Consider the following 11,826-nt stretch of genomic DNA (forward strand, 5'->3'; position numbering starts at 1 on the left):
GTGAAGACCTTAACAGGAAATATGAAACCGTCTTCAAGCCCCGCTGACATTGTCCCAACACCCCTGTTGTTGAAAATGTTCGATATTGTTGGCCCCTGTGTGGTAAAAATAATGAACCTGTCACTTGCATCTGGCTCAGTCCCCAGCTACTTCAAACACGCTGTGGTAAACCCGATCCTTAAAAAGCCCAATCTTGACCCTTCAGAACCTAATAACTATAGGCCCATATCAAAACTTCCATTTATTTAATTTTTTTTGGAAAAAGTAGTGGCATGCCAGCTGACTTCCTTTATGGAGCAGCACAACTTATGTGATATTTTTCAGTCTGGTTTTCGAAAATTGCACTCCACTGAAACAGCTCTTATCAAAGTCTCTAGTGATGTGATGATGGCAGCGGACACTGGCCGCTACACTGTACTTGTACTTCTCGATTTGACTTCTGCTTTTGACACGGTAGATCACAGTATACTGATCAACCGGCTTCATAATGAGATGGGACTATCTGGATCTGTCCTCCAGTGGTTCTCTTCCTATATTCAAGACAGAACCTTTAATGTTGCTATAAACAATGTACAGTCAGATGTGACCAATTTGTCCTGCGGAGTGGCACCACAAGGGTCAGTTTTGGGCCCTATTTTGTTTTTATTGTACATTTTGCCACTTGGTCATATTATGGGTTGTTTTAAGGATGTATCGTATCATCTCTATGCCGACGATGTCCAGTTGTATTGTTCTTTCAATGATGCTGAGTTCCATCGTTTGTCACTGTTCTTAGAGTGTGTGTCCTCCATCAAAGACTGGCTGGCCACTAACTTTTTGCAGATAAATGCAAGTAAGACTGAAACACTGATCTATGCTCCAGACCACAAGATCCCGCTGATCAAACAGCACCTTGGCTCTCTTGGCTCCTCTGTCAAATCCAGCCTCAGAAACCTGGGGGTTGTGTTTGATCAGGCCATGTCTTTAGAGATACACTCAAAACAGCTTGTCCGAAACTGCTTTTATCACCTTAGGAATATCTCTAAAATACGCAAAATGTTGTCAAAGAAGGATCTGGAAATTATTATTCATGCTTTCATATCAACTAGACTTGATTATTGCAACTCTGTCTTTACCTTCTTGAATAAGTCTGCTCTGAACAAACTGCAAATGGTTCAAAATTCTGCTGCTAGACTTCTAACTGGTGCCCCCAGAAGGTCTCATATCACTCCCGTTTTGTTGGCTCTCCATTGGCTCCCTGTAAAATTCAGGATTGATTTAAAGATTTTAGTGCTGACTTTCAGGGCCTTAAACAGTCAGGCCCCACAGTACATCAAGGACCTTTTGAGCCCGTACTCCTCTAGCCGCACTCTTCGGTCCTCTGGCCAGAACCTGCTTATGGTCCCCAAGACTCGTTATAAGACCCGAGGGGACCTATCTTTACAGTCTGTTGCCCCCAGACTGTAGAACGCCCTGCCCGTCTCTGCGTCTGGCAGACTCTGTTGACTCTTTTAAAAAAGATCTGAAGACTTGTTTATTTAAGAAAGCTTTTGGTTGATGGGTTTTCACTAGTGTCACTTTGATTTTACATATGTATATACATTTTTATATTGTTTTTGTTTTACCTCTCTCGTGTATAGCACTTTTTGATTTTATCTGTGAAAAGCGCTTTAGAAATAAACTTTACTTACTTACTTTACTTACAAGTATTAAAGATGCCAACTATTGCCTAAGTATGAGCAATCCCCCTTAGCAAGCAATTGCCAAACCTGAAGTCTGACTCACAATCGAGCAAAAGTGACTAGTTGTGTTTGAAGCCCAATTCTGATTAAAGATTGGTTTTATTAATCTTAAAATGAAAAATTCCTTGGTTTTGTGTAGTTCATCAGAAAGGCATTTTCTTGCTGCAGTGTAGGATTTCAGCCACTCAATTTTAACTTCAATCAGCACATTCATTATAATGAGAAAAGGCCAACATTCATTTAACAGAGAGAAAGAGAAAATGAGATTGTGAACCTCCTTCAATAAACTGAAGCTTTAATTAGAAACACTGCAGGTTTGTTAACCCAATGAAGAGTGCTTGGCCTGTATATGCAAGTGTTAAAGTGCTTAAACTTATTTGAACACTTAAAATGCACACTTAATGTATGATTTTTATTGAATTAATAGCAAAATAGAAAACCAAATGACATCTGTGCCCATGTTTTTCTCAGAACTAACTTCACAATTTTTTTGCTGTTTTGCAATGACTTCTAATGAACCGGTCTTTAAGATGAAAGTAAAAAGTTTCCTTAATTTATTTTGTCTTACTTTTGAACAGTATATTGTTTTACTTGTACTTTTAACTTATTTGTGAAATTATTTCTTTAACATAAATGCCACTTGGTTTGATATTTTGTCATCTAGGCGACTGAGTGTCTTCACTATCCAAAACATTTTTAGGATATTTAAATGTGTGTGTCTTAAAGTTTATAAGATCTCGTGCAGTTCGGTGGCCTCTGCCAAACTCTAGTGCTAATAGAAATCATTGCCACCAGCCATGTGTCTAAATATGTTTGCATTCTCAAACCGCCAAAGGCTACTGCGTGCGCTCCAAGCACACAAGACTGCAATTAGCATAGAAAAATACAGGCTGTGAAAAATACTGTCGGTAAGTGTTAGTCTGAGATTAATTTGCACTTAACAGCGTGCGAAGCGTGCTGGTGTGCGAAAAATAGAAACTGCGTAAATAATGCTGCTTCGGATGCGTCCCAAGTCACCGGGTTTGCAGCCTAAGCGCGGGTACGACCGTTACGCCATCCTCACGGGTTCAACGGAATCAGCGCGAGTTCTCCTCTAAAACATCACGGACCAGAAGGCGCGCGCGGAGTGGATCATGACTGGCCATTACCGTCACTTAATCAGAGCTTGGGTCTTGATTAGAAGTACGCAGGCGACTGAGAACCCCCATGGAGGGAAGAGGCAAACATATCCACGACCCGACCGGCCGGGAGAAAGCAGTAGGACACGAGGCTCTTCTCGGAAACATTGACGTCAATGCGCACACGCATGAGCCAGTGTAAACCAAACCAACTTTTGCGCGACCTGGGCGAATAGGTTTACCAGAGAACCGACTTGAAGCTCTGGAGCTCTGGAATCTGACCTAGGACCGTTTTCATTGCAATTTTACATCAGTTTTTATTTCTTACTTTTTTATTTCCTATGCATCTTTCATATTTCTTTTTAAATCCCTTTTATGTAAAGCTCCATGTGTATGAAATGTGCCTAAATAAACTTGCCTTGTCAGTGCATAGACTTTATGAAAAATAATTACAAAAAGCTACTAAACCTAAAGGTCTGGCAGGTCTGCTTGATAAATATTAATAATAATTATTATTAATTTATAATATACAGTATGCGTTATGGCAACATAATTATTGGTAGGCCTATAACAAAGCAGCACAATTGTGTGATATTGCTTTTAAAGTTCAGTGAACAAAAATTTTATATTTAGTAATTAGTTTAGTTCAGTAGACAGTTTTGACAGTGATTTTTCAGATTTTTTTCTGTTTTTGCTCTGTCAAAATACTTCTAAACAAAACCACAGCAGAACCGTTCAACAATATGAATATTGACGTTTCGTTCCTGCATGATTCTGTTTTTGAATCAGTTGAATAAATGATTCAATGAAACACTCATGAACACATTCATACGGCTGCGTTCGAAATCACATTCGCTCGAGTTTACGTACTTTGAATATGTACTTACTTTGCATGCGCTAAAAAAGTATTTATATATTATGAATGTCTGTATAGTGTAAATATATTCCGGACCGGATGTACTACATTCACCATGTTGTCATGATCATGTGACCTACCAGCATCAGTTGCGTCGCATCAAGGACATTAACAAATATTCACCCGTGGCCTCATGGGATAGTAAAGTGTCAATCGTATACACACTTAAGAATCTTGCCGGTGTTGTGCCGAATTTCGACCCCCTGCCCCCTCGTTGAAGTCAGTAGGCTACCTGATTACCTCCTAACCCCACCCCTAACCCCTCTCCCACAACTAATCCTAAACCTACCAATGCTACGGGGGTAATTTGGCGGGGGTCGAAATTCGGCACAACACCTGTTGTAATAGTCACCCGTGTACTTTTTTCAGACACTTTTTTTTTGGTCACAAACTGTTTTTCGCCTATACTTTAGGGAAGTAGCATCTTAGATGCACTGGTTTTTGCAGAGACGATGCTCGAAACTCTAACCCTAAACTAAAGCATAAACCTGTTGATATCAGTAGATTTAAACTATAACATTATTTTGGCTGATTTATAAGGCTTTCAAATGGAGCGCTTCCAATGTCATCACAAGTCAGATTAGGGCATGTTTTACTAATTGTGAGAGCATTTTCCACAATTTGATCCTCAGTGGGACATTTCAATGTTTTGTTTAAAACTGTGCTACTTATATTTTCTCCAACCACAGAACTTTTTTTAAACATACATTTACACTTTCGTTAGGTATGATTATTGTGTTTTTGTAAGTGATTTCAGGTTTTTCTATCCTTGTGGGTAGGCTTGGTCCCAGGTAAACTCACACATAGACAAAATACAGTATGGCACATAGTTTGTGTTCAGGGTTGAGTAACGATTGCAGGTTAAATCGCTCATTAATCCCTTTCACCTCCAGTAGGATTCACGCCCCTAATCGGTGTCATCTTTGTCACTCAGCATCACTCAAACGCACGCGGAGGAAACCCCCCTTGCCTCCTGACGTCAGACGGATAGTTTAAAAGGCAACCTTGGAGGAATGATTTGCAACAGAAGGAGCATTGAGAAGAGGCAACGCTACCCGACGCATCTCTCTCCTCTTACTTTTACTCACCAAATCAATACTTTCAAAGATGCTCTCAACGCGTATCCAGTGCGCACTGGCGCTCCTGTCCCTCGCGCTCGCCGTCAGCAGCGTCTCAGCAGCACCGTCAGACGCCAAACTCCGCCAACTTCTGCAGAGATCTCTCCTCAACCCGGCTGGAAAACAGGTACACTACTTTAATAGTTTGGGCAATTTTATAGACATTATGAATGACTTTAGATTGAGTCTAAATGCTCATATTCTCTCTGATACGACAGCAAACAAACAAAAGCACTGTCCATGGTGCTGAAATTGACGGATGCATCTGCACTTGGAAAGTAGCAAAGTTCTGCAATTTATATACAGAGAATGTATAGATAGATATCGTTTGAACTTACATAACGTTGATTATGATTAATATAATCTCATGCGCACATAAACTCATGCTCATGTTTTTCATGGTCCAGAACATTAGGAATCAGAAAAAAGATAGAAATGTCAATGTCCCATGGCAGAAACAAGAGAAAGTATTATGCAAGATATTATTATAATAACAAGCGATTAACAATTAAGTAGAGATAATAGTCTACATATAAAACACGGAAATATGGTCAGTGAATGGCGGATGTCAGACATTCCGACTGAAGTTAAAAGAGCTAAATTCTAAATGTTGCAAACCTTTGGTTTATTTAACACAACGCTGAAGCAGTTGATATAAAACTAAATGAGTGTCCAATTTTTTGACAGTTATTCGCAAACGTTCATTTAAATTTTTTTTCTCGCTTTATCGGACGCACTGTGGCAACAAGTGATGTAAATATCCTAATGTTTTTTTCCCCCTCTCTTTTAATTTCAGGAACTCGCCAGATACACACTTGCAGACTTGCTCTCAGACCTCGTGCAAGCAGAAAACGAGGCGCTGGAGCCCGAGGATCTGTCTCGCGCTGTGGAGAAAGATGACGTGCGTTTGGAGCTCGAGCGCGCCGCCGGACCCATGCTGGCACCTCGCGAGCGCAAAGCCGGATGCAAGAACTTCTTCTGGAAAACTTTCACGTCGTGTTAATTTCTCACCGCGAAGCGTTTCCTTTTGACTTATTCTTTTCTATTATTATGATTCCTTCATATTTTCCTTTTCCCGTCTTTCACATCTTCATCCTATCCAAACTGTAAATAAGAAAATAAAAGCGGTTATATTTGTCGTTTAACAACGATGATAGCTCTCATTGACTATGTTTTTCGAGGCTATAATGTGTCATCGGAAAGAATGTTTTACGGATGTGTGCAAATCTGCTTTTAATTGTACTTTAGCAGATATCACTATTTTTAATTGTTTGTTTGAATAAAATCTATGTTTCAGAGCCAATGCATAACGCAACTTTTTTTCCATCAACTTTAACATACAGACCACACAACACTGTATTGTAAAAAAAAAATATTTTCATGATTTATCACAACTTTTTATCTTTTGTCAAATCAACTTAGATAACTAATGTGGTTCAGATAACAAAATATTTTGAGTTTCTTTTTATTAAATCAATCTCCTTCATTGTAATAACTCAATTTTTTTATTTCAATGAACTCAATTTTAAGGCAACCAGGTAACTTCCTTTTTTAAGTTAAACCAACAATATTTTTTTTTGTGCTTCATCATACGATAGACGTGTATTGTATAAAAGCCAAAGACATGGAAACATGTCCAAAGATATACCTTTTAAGATCTCTTTCCAGGAAGAAGAAGATGTTTTATATAATCAATAATTCTCTGGAAATATTTCACTGAACAGTTATGCAATGGTAAACATTAAAAGTATGTGGCAGGTGTGAGGCTGGCAGCTTATCAATAATAATTAACTGGTGACCTGCACTGTGTGGAATCTTTCAGATCCATTTAAGAGCCGGAGAGAGCCAAAGTGAATGTGGAAGAAGGAGAAAGAGACTCTTGGCTGGTGAATCATAGAGGCTCTTAATAATCTTTCGTTTGCAGCATTAAGAGATTCAGTTTAGAAAGCTCTCAAACAATTATGGTTGTGTGTGTGTGTCCCTCTCTGCCAGTTGACAGGTCCTTTGCCCACTGTGTGTTTGTGTGTGTGTTATCTCCCTGTGCAGCCTGGTCTGAATGTGAGAATGTGAGACTGACCAGCCATCAGAAATGGGGACCACCGTTCTATATTATGAATGTGTCATGTTCAGTGTTTTTTTCATTTGACACATAAATGGCCTCTGCTCTTACTGCCCTCATTCTGGGTATGTGCAGTTACATTTAAAAACACATCATTATCTCTGACATTTACAGAAAAAAGTACAGGAAGACAAGTGGTGCGGTTCACTCTATGGTTGACATACTGGGTGTTCCTCTCGTGGTCCCCCCTCTTTTAAATATATATATATATATATATATATATATATATATATATATATATATATATATATATATATATATATATATATATATATATATATATATATATACTGTATGCCACCACTCAGTAAAGTTATTTTGCAGCACAGTGTTACAGTTTTTCTCAGTCGCTTTGGTGCATTTCTCACATCACTATTTACATTTGCACAACATTTAGTCATTTGTGCACATCATAGTAGCAGTTTCTCATTCCTTCCAACAAATTGCAAATGCTTTCGGACATGCATCAATTGCTTTCATACAACTCTCTGCTGTTTTATAACATTATCATTTGCTTATGTCATGTCAGTCAAAATTAACTATACTTGTGAATGCTGAATAGTCATTCCATATAAAACTAATAGTCCTCATTTTATTGCTCGAGTCATTACATACAAAAATGTTGAACTAGTTGTCAAAATCTGTCAAGCAAATTTTACACATTTTTTAAAATCTTTTTTTTTTTTTCTGAAAATGTCTCCTAAATTGAACAATTTCTCTAAGGTGAATCTCAGCTTTCACTGATGAGGAACGTCTGGATGTGCATGAATGATTACAGTACTATGTATGTTGTATGTTCAGTTCCAATATGTACTGCAATATTGTTTACAGTTGTGCACAGCTCTACCCAAAGGGAGTTTATGTTTGTTGTAAATAAGGGTGTATTTTTTCTTTTGCACAATGCTGTGAACAAATTAGAATTGCAAAGAGCATATGCAGTAAAAATGTGAAACATATATTCAGTGTCTCTCACTAAATACAGTAATGTGTAACTTTACTGTATTTTTCAAATGGCTGTGCAAATAGTATATAGTGCTGTCTTGAGCATTTTCAGGTAGTGTCACCAAGATCTGACTTTTTTGCATTGGAAAACATTTACAGAGTAAACTGTCATAATGAAAACATGACAAAGCCATTTGACTATCTTGTTCATAAACAATGGTGTCAGGACTTTTCATCTTGATGACACTGACACTTTCATTGACATGAATACTTGCTTTTGAGGAATGAGCTATCCATTTTGAGCAAGTGACACGCTTTTGCAGGTTATCAACTAGGTTTTGCAGTTTGTAATTGTTTTGAGAACTGCATTAACTGTTGTGCAAATGTAAATAGTGATGTGAGAAATGCACCAAAGCGACTGAGAAAAACTGTAATTTTTACAATACTGCATTTTGCTAGGAAACCTATGAATTGGGCATTTGTTCTCATTCAGATAGATAGATAGATAGATAGATAGATGTGGCAACAGTCTCCCTATTCTTTTATGGGGGTCCATATCCACCCACCCAAGTTTAATGTCTCTTGTTCATATAAGACGTCACTACCTGTTCTGCTCATACAAATACACACACAGACAAAAAAAATCCTTTTAAACGGTTCACATTTTCATGCCACACGTCACACAATCTTGACATCTGCCTCTGAGCTTTTAAAGTGATTAGAAAGCCTTCAATGCACTTCAATATGACACTCTGCAGCATCTCCATTTATTAGAGTTAATTAAAGACTTTAAAAGAAGTCTTAAGAGTCTGTCGCATTTAATTCAATCTACAAGTGCCAATACTGCGTCCTAAAGTGGCTAATTCATTTTAGGGAGGCGGTTGTGAAAAAGGTAGGCAGATTTCCGGGGGCAACGGGTGGTGTCGGGTTATTCTTTCTGCGTGTTTGATATTTCCTGTGGTGGCATTAATAGACAAAGAGTTTAAATAGCCCAGCCTCATCTCTCTGCTTAATGACACCACACTTTGACTTTCCGGAAGGAGCGAGGGGGGTAGATGCTGCTGTAAGTGAGTGTGTGACATTCTTCTGTCGTTTAAGAGTGTGTTTATATGTGAGTTTCAGGGTATCATCTTAGACATGAGGTGGAAGAGAGATAGAAATGAAAGATACCATGATGAACCATGAAGAAGATGAAGACAATGAAGAAGAGAAGAAGTGAAACCGTTTTGTCGTCACATCGTTTAGTACCTCGTAAAATACTGTGCAATTGCAGTAATCACAAGACTGCAAAAAGACGTGGAACTGATTCACATCTGAAATTCTTCATACTGCTGGAGCTTCATATAATTAAACAAGAGTCAATATTCATTTAATGACGTAATATGGCCCCGGTTCCATTAACCCCCAGCGGTTGAAGCAGTTCTCCGAGAGCTTTAGATTCTCTGGTGTGTAAACAATGTGTCTTCATTATGCAGTTTGTTTTGCTGTAATTGCCTATATTTTGACTTCAAATCACACTGTGTAATGTCTGTAATATGTGTGTGTTAAGATTTCATACTTGAGCGATGATGACGACGATTATTTTGAGTAAACAAAAACATTAGCATGTTCACTCATCCAATTTACTGTTTTCCCTAACTCTTTCGCTCACTAAACCAATTCCTTGTTTTGATAACTTAACTTTGATTGAGTTGCCATAAAAACAAGATCTCTGCAAAGTGCTGATTATAATTTCCAATAACTGCAAAAATGAATGGGATAAAACATTGATATTTGTTGTTATTTTAGCTGAGAATAACTCACAAATATGCACAATAATTTCCAGGCCACACTGAAGATTTGAGAAGAAAAAAAAGACACATAAGAATATAACATGTTTTCATTTTGAGGAATTTCATACTTTAAGATTATGTAGTTAAAAAATTCATATGAAAAATGTATGAGTATAATAATTTTTGTCCATACAATTGTTTGTACCCTCAATGACTTACAAAATATATTATTTTGTCTCTTGCAGAAGAGACATTTTTGGTCTGAATACCTTTTAACATAGCAAATTTGATCAAATCAATTATTTCATCGCCTTATAAACAACTTTTTTTCACACATGCATGCCAACACATTTTTTTTTATGGGAGGTTTGTTCCCTGAAACATGGGGAGGTTAATTTAGTTCCACCTCAAACTCAAAAGCATTCTCCAGATCTGCTCACAGGCACAAATCCCAGAGCAGTGTAAAGTCTCTTTTGGGGATTTAAATCCATTGAATCCCTCACTTGAGAGCCAGAACTGGCAGTATCAGAGTAATTGGATGCAGGTGTGAAGATATAATGCAAGAGAGGCACCAGTGGAGGAGACACCTCAAGAGAAAAACATCCGAACTCTGAGAAATGAGACACATCGCTGTGTGAATGAGGAGGCCTTGGCTGTGGAGCCAAGTTCTTGTTCTAGTTCTTGTGGAGAAATACGTACTTGACATAGAGTGTTTTACTGGTCTTTCTCCTTGCTTTAATAATGCGAAGCATTGTTTTTCTCTGACATGCCACACACAAATTCACAAAGCGCAATCAGGAGACTCTAAATCTATGATGGGTTGGTAATGAAGTCTATAGAGAGCTAAAAACTCAATAAGAGCCTCAGCATGTGCGTGTGTGTGCATATTTGCATGCATAGTCTTAGCAAATGCGACCAGGTCTGTCTGCCTGCGTTTTTCTCCATCATTAGTAGCTCTCAGGGGGGCAATGGCCTGCGGGGTGTATGGGCTGATGACATAGCACCCCTTGCGCTTACTCCTAATGGCATACTTTCCTCATAACTCATTAAATCCCTCTTCTTCCCTGTGAAGGGAGTGTGAATGTATTTCTGTAACCTAGCCCTTGAAATCTCTATAATCGTTCATTAAGGTCAGCGTGAAGTGGAAGTTGCAATAGTCTTTTCTTTTCAATTGTGACGTATAATCGAGTGAAACTGCTTTTCGAACAAGAAAAAATGTAGTGCGGGAATTGATTTAGTCCATTAGGAAATGATAGGATGGTTGTAGTTTGCTAGCCTGGTTAAAACCAGACCATTCTCAGTAGTAACTGAGTTATGGTCTGGCAAAGCTTCATTAATAACTCATTTCCAAAGGGGCGTCACCAACGGACGTCGCTCAAATGCCTCTGGGCGCAATTGGATAGACCTAAAACCAATCAGAGCGATCGTCATCGTGTAAAGCCATATGCTGCGTCCCAATTCGCCTAAGTTACACTATGCCATAAAAGTATGTACTCTTTTTGTGAAGAAAAGGTATTTACTTTTGAATGTGTAGCAAAAAAGTAGGCAAGCTTTGGGACATATTACTTCGTCGTCTTTAACGGACGGATCTGTCGCGTGTGTCCTGTCACGCAAACTGCCCTGTCAATCATCTTTTCACAGTTAAAATCCTCTATTAAATCTAATTTAATTTCCTACCGTTTCGGAGAGAAATGTAGTAGCACGTTCATCTGCCATTGGGTCTTTCATGGAGACTGTACTCATGTGTTTGCAATTTGAATATAATAATGCATTTAAAAGTTGCTGCGCTTCACCAACGGACGTCGCTCAAATGCCTCTGGGCGCAATTGGATAGACCTAAAACCAATCAGAGCGATCGTCATTGTGTAAAGCCCGCCCCAACGTTTCTGATTGGTGCCGCGATTTCGACGGATTAGAAATGGGCTTGAATGAGCTCTTTGCCAGACTACTTGCAGAGCAAATCTAAATTTGCTGGAAGTTGTCTGGGTTTTCCCAGGCTAGTAGTTTGCTATTGCTGTGATCTCATGTGAGTGACAGGTCGTCCCGCCCTCGCACTGAAAAACGCATCATCAGAGAAGAGAAGTCGCTGAGAGAGGGAGGGGAAGTTATTTTGATTAAAG

The 11,826-nt window shown here is 38.6% G+C and overlaps 1 protein-coding gene across 1 annotated transcript; it reads left to right on the forward strand.

The window, feature by feature from the left end:
* Positions 1-4,783: 4,783 nt before the first annotated feature.
* On the forward strand, positions 4,784-6,171 carry sst1.1 (somatostatin 1, tandem duplicate 1). The gene is made up of 2 exons (XM_084127032.1): positions 4,784-5,000; positions 5,670-6,171. The coding sequence occupies exons 1-2, from the start codon at positions 4,863-4,865 to the stop codon at positions 5,874-5,876; spliced, it is 345 nt and encodes a 114-aa protein (XP_083983158.1). The 5' UTR covers positions 4,784-4,862; the 3' UTR covers positions 5,877-6,171.
* Positions 6,172-11,826: the final 5,655 nt, after the last annotated feature.

Source organism: Abramis brama (genome assembly GCF_963993115.1).
Source record: "Abramis brama genome assembly, chromosome: 10".
Classification (NCBI taxonomy): domain Eukaryota; kingdom Metazoa; phylum Chordata; class Actinopteri; order Cypriniformes; family Leuciscidae; genus Abramis; species Abramis brama.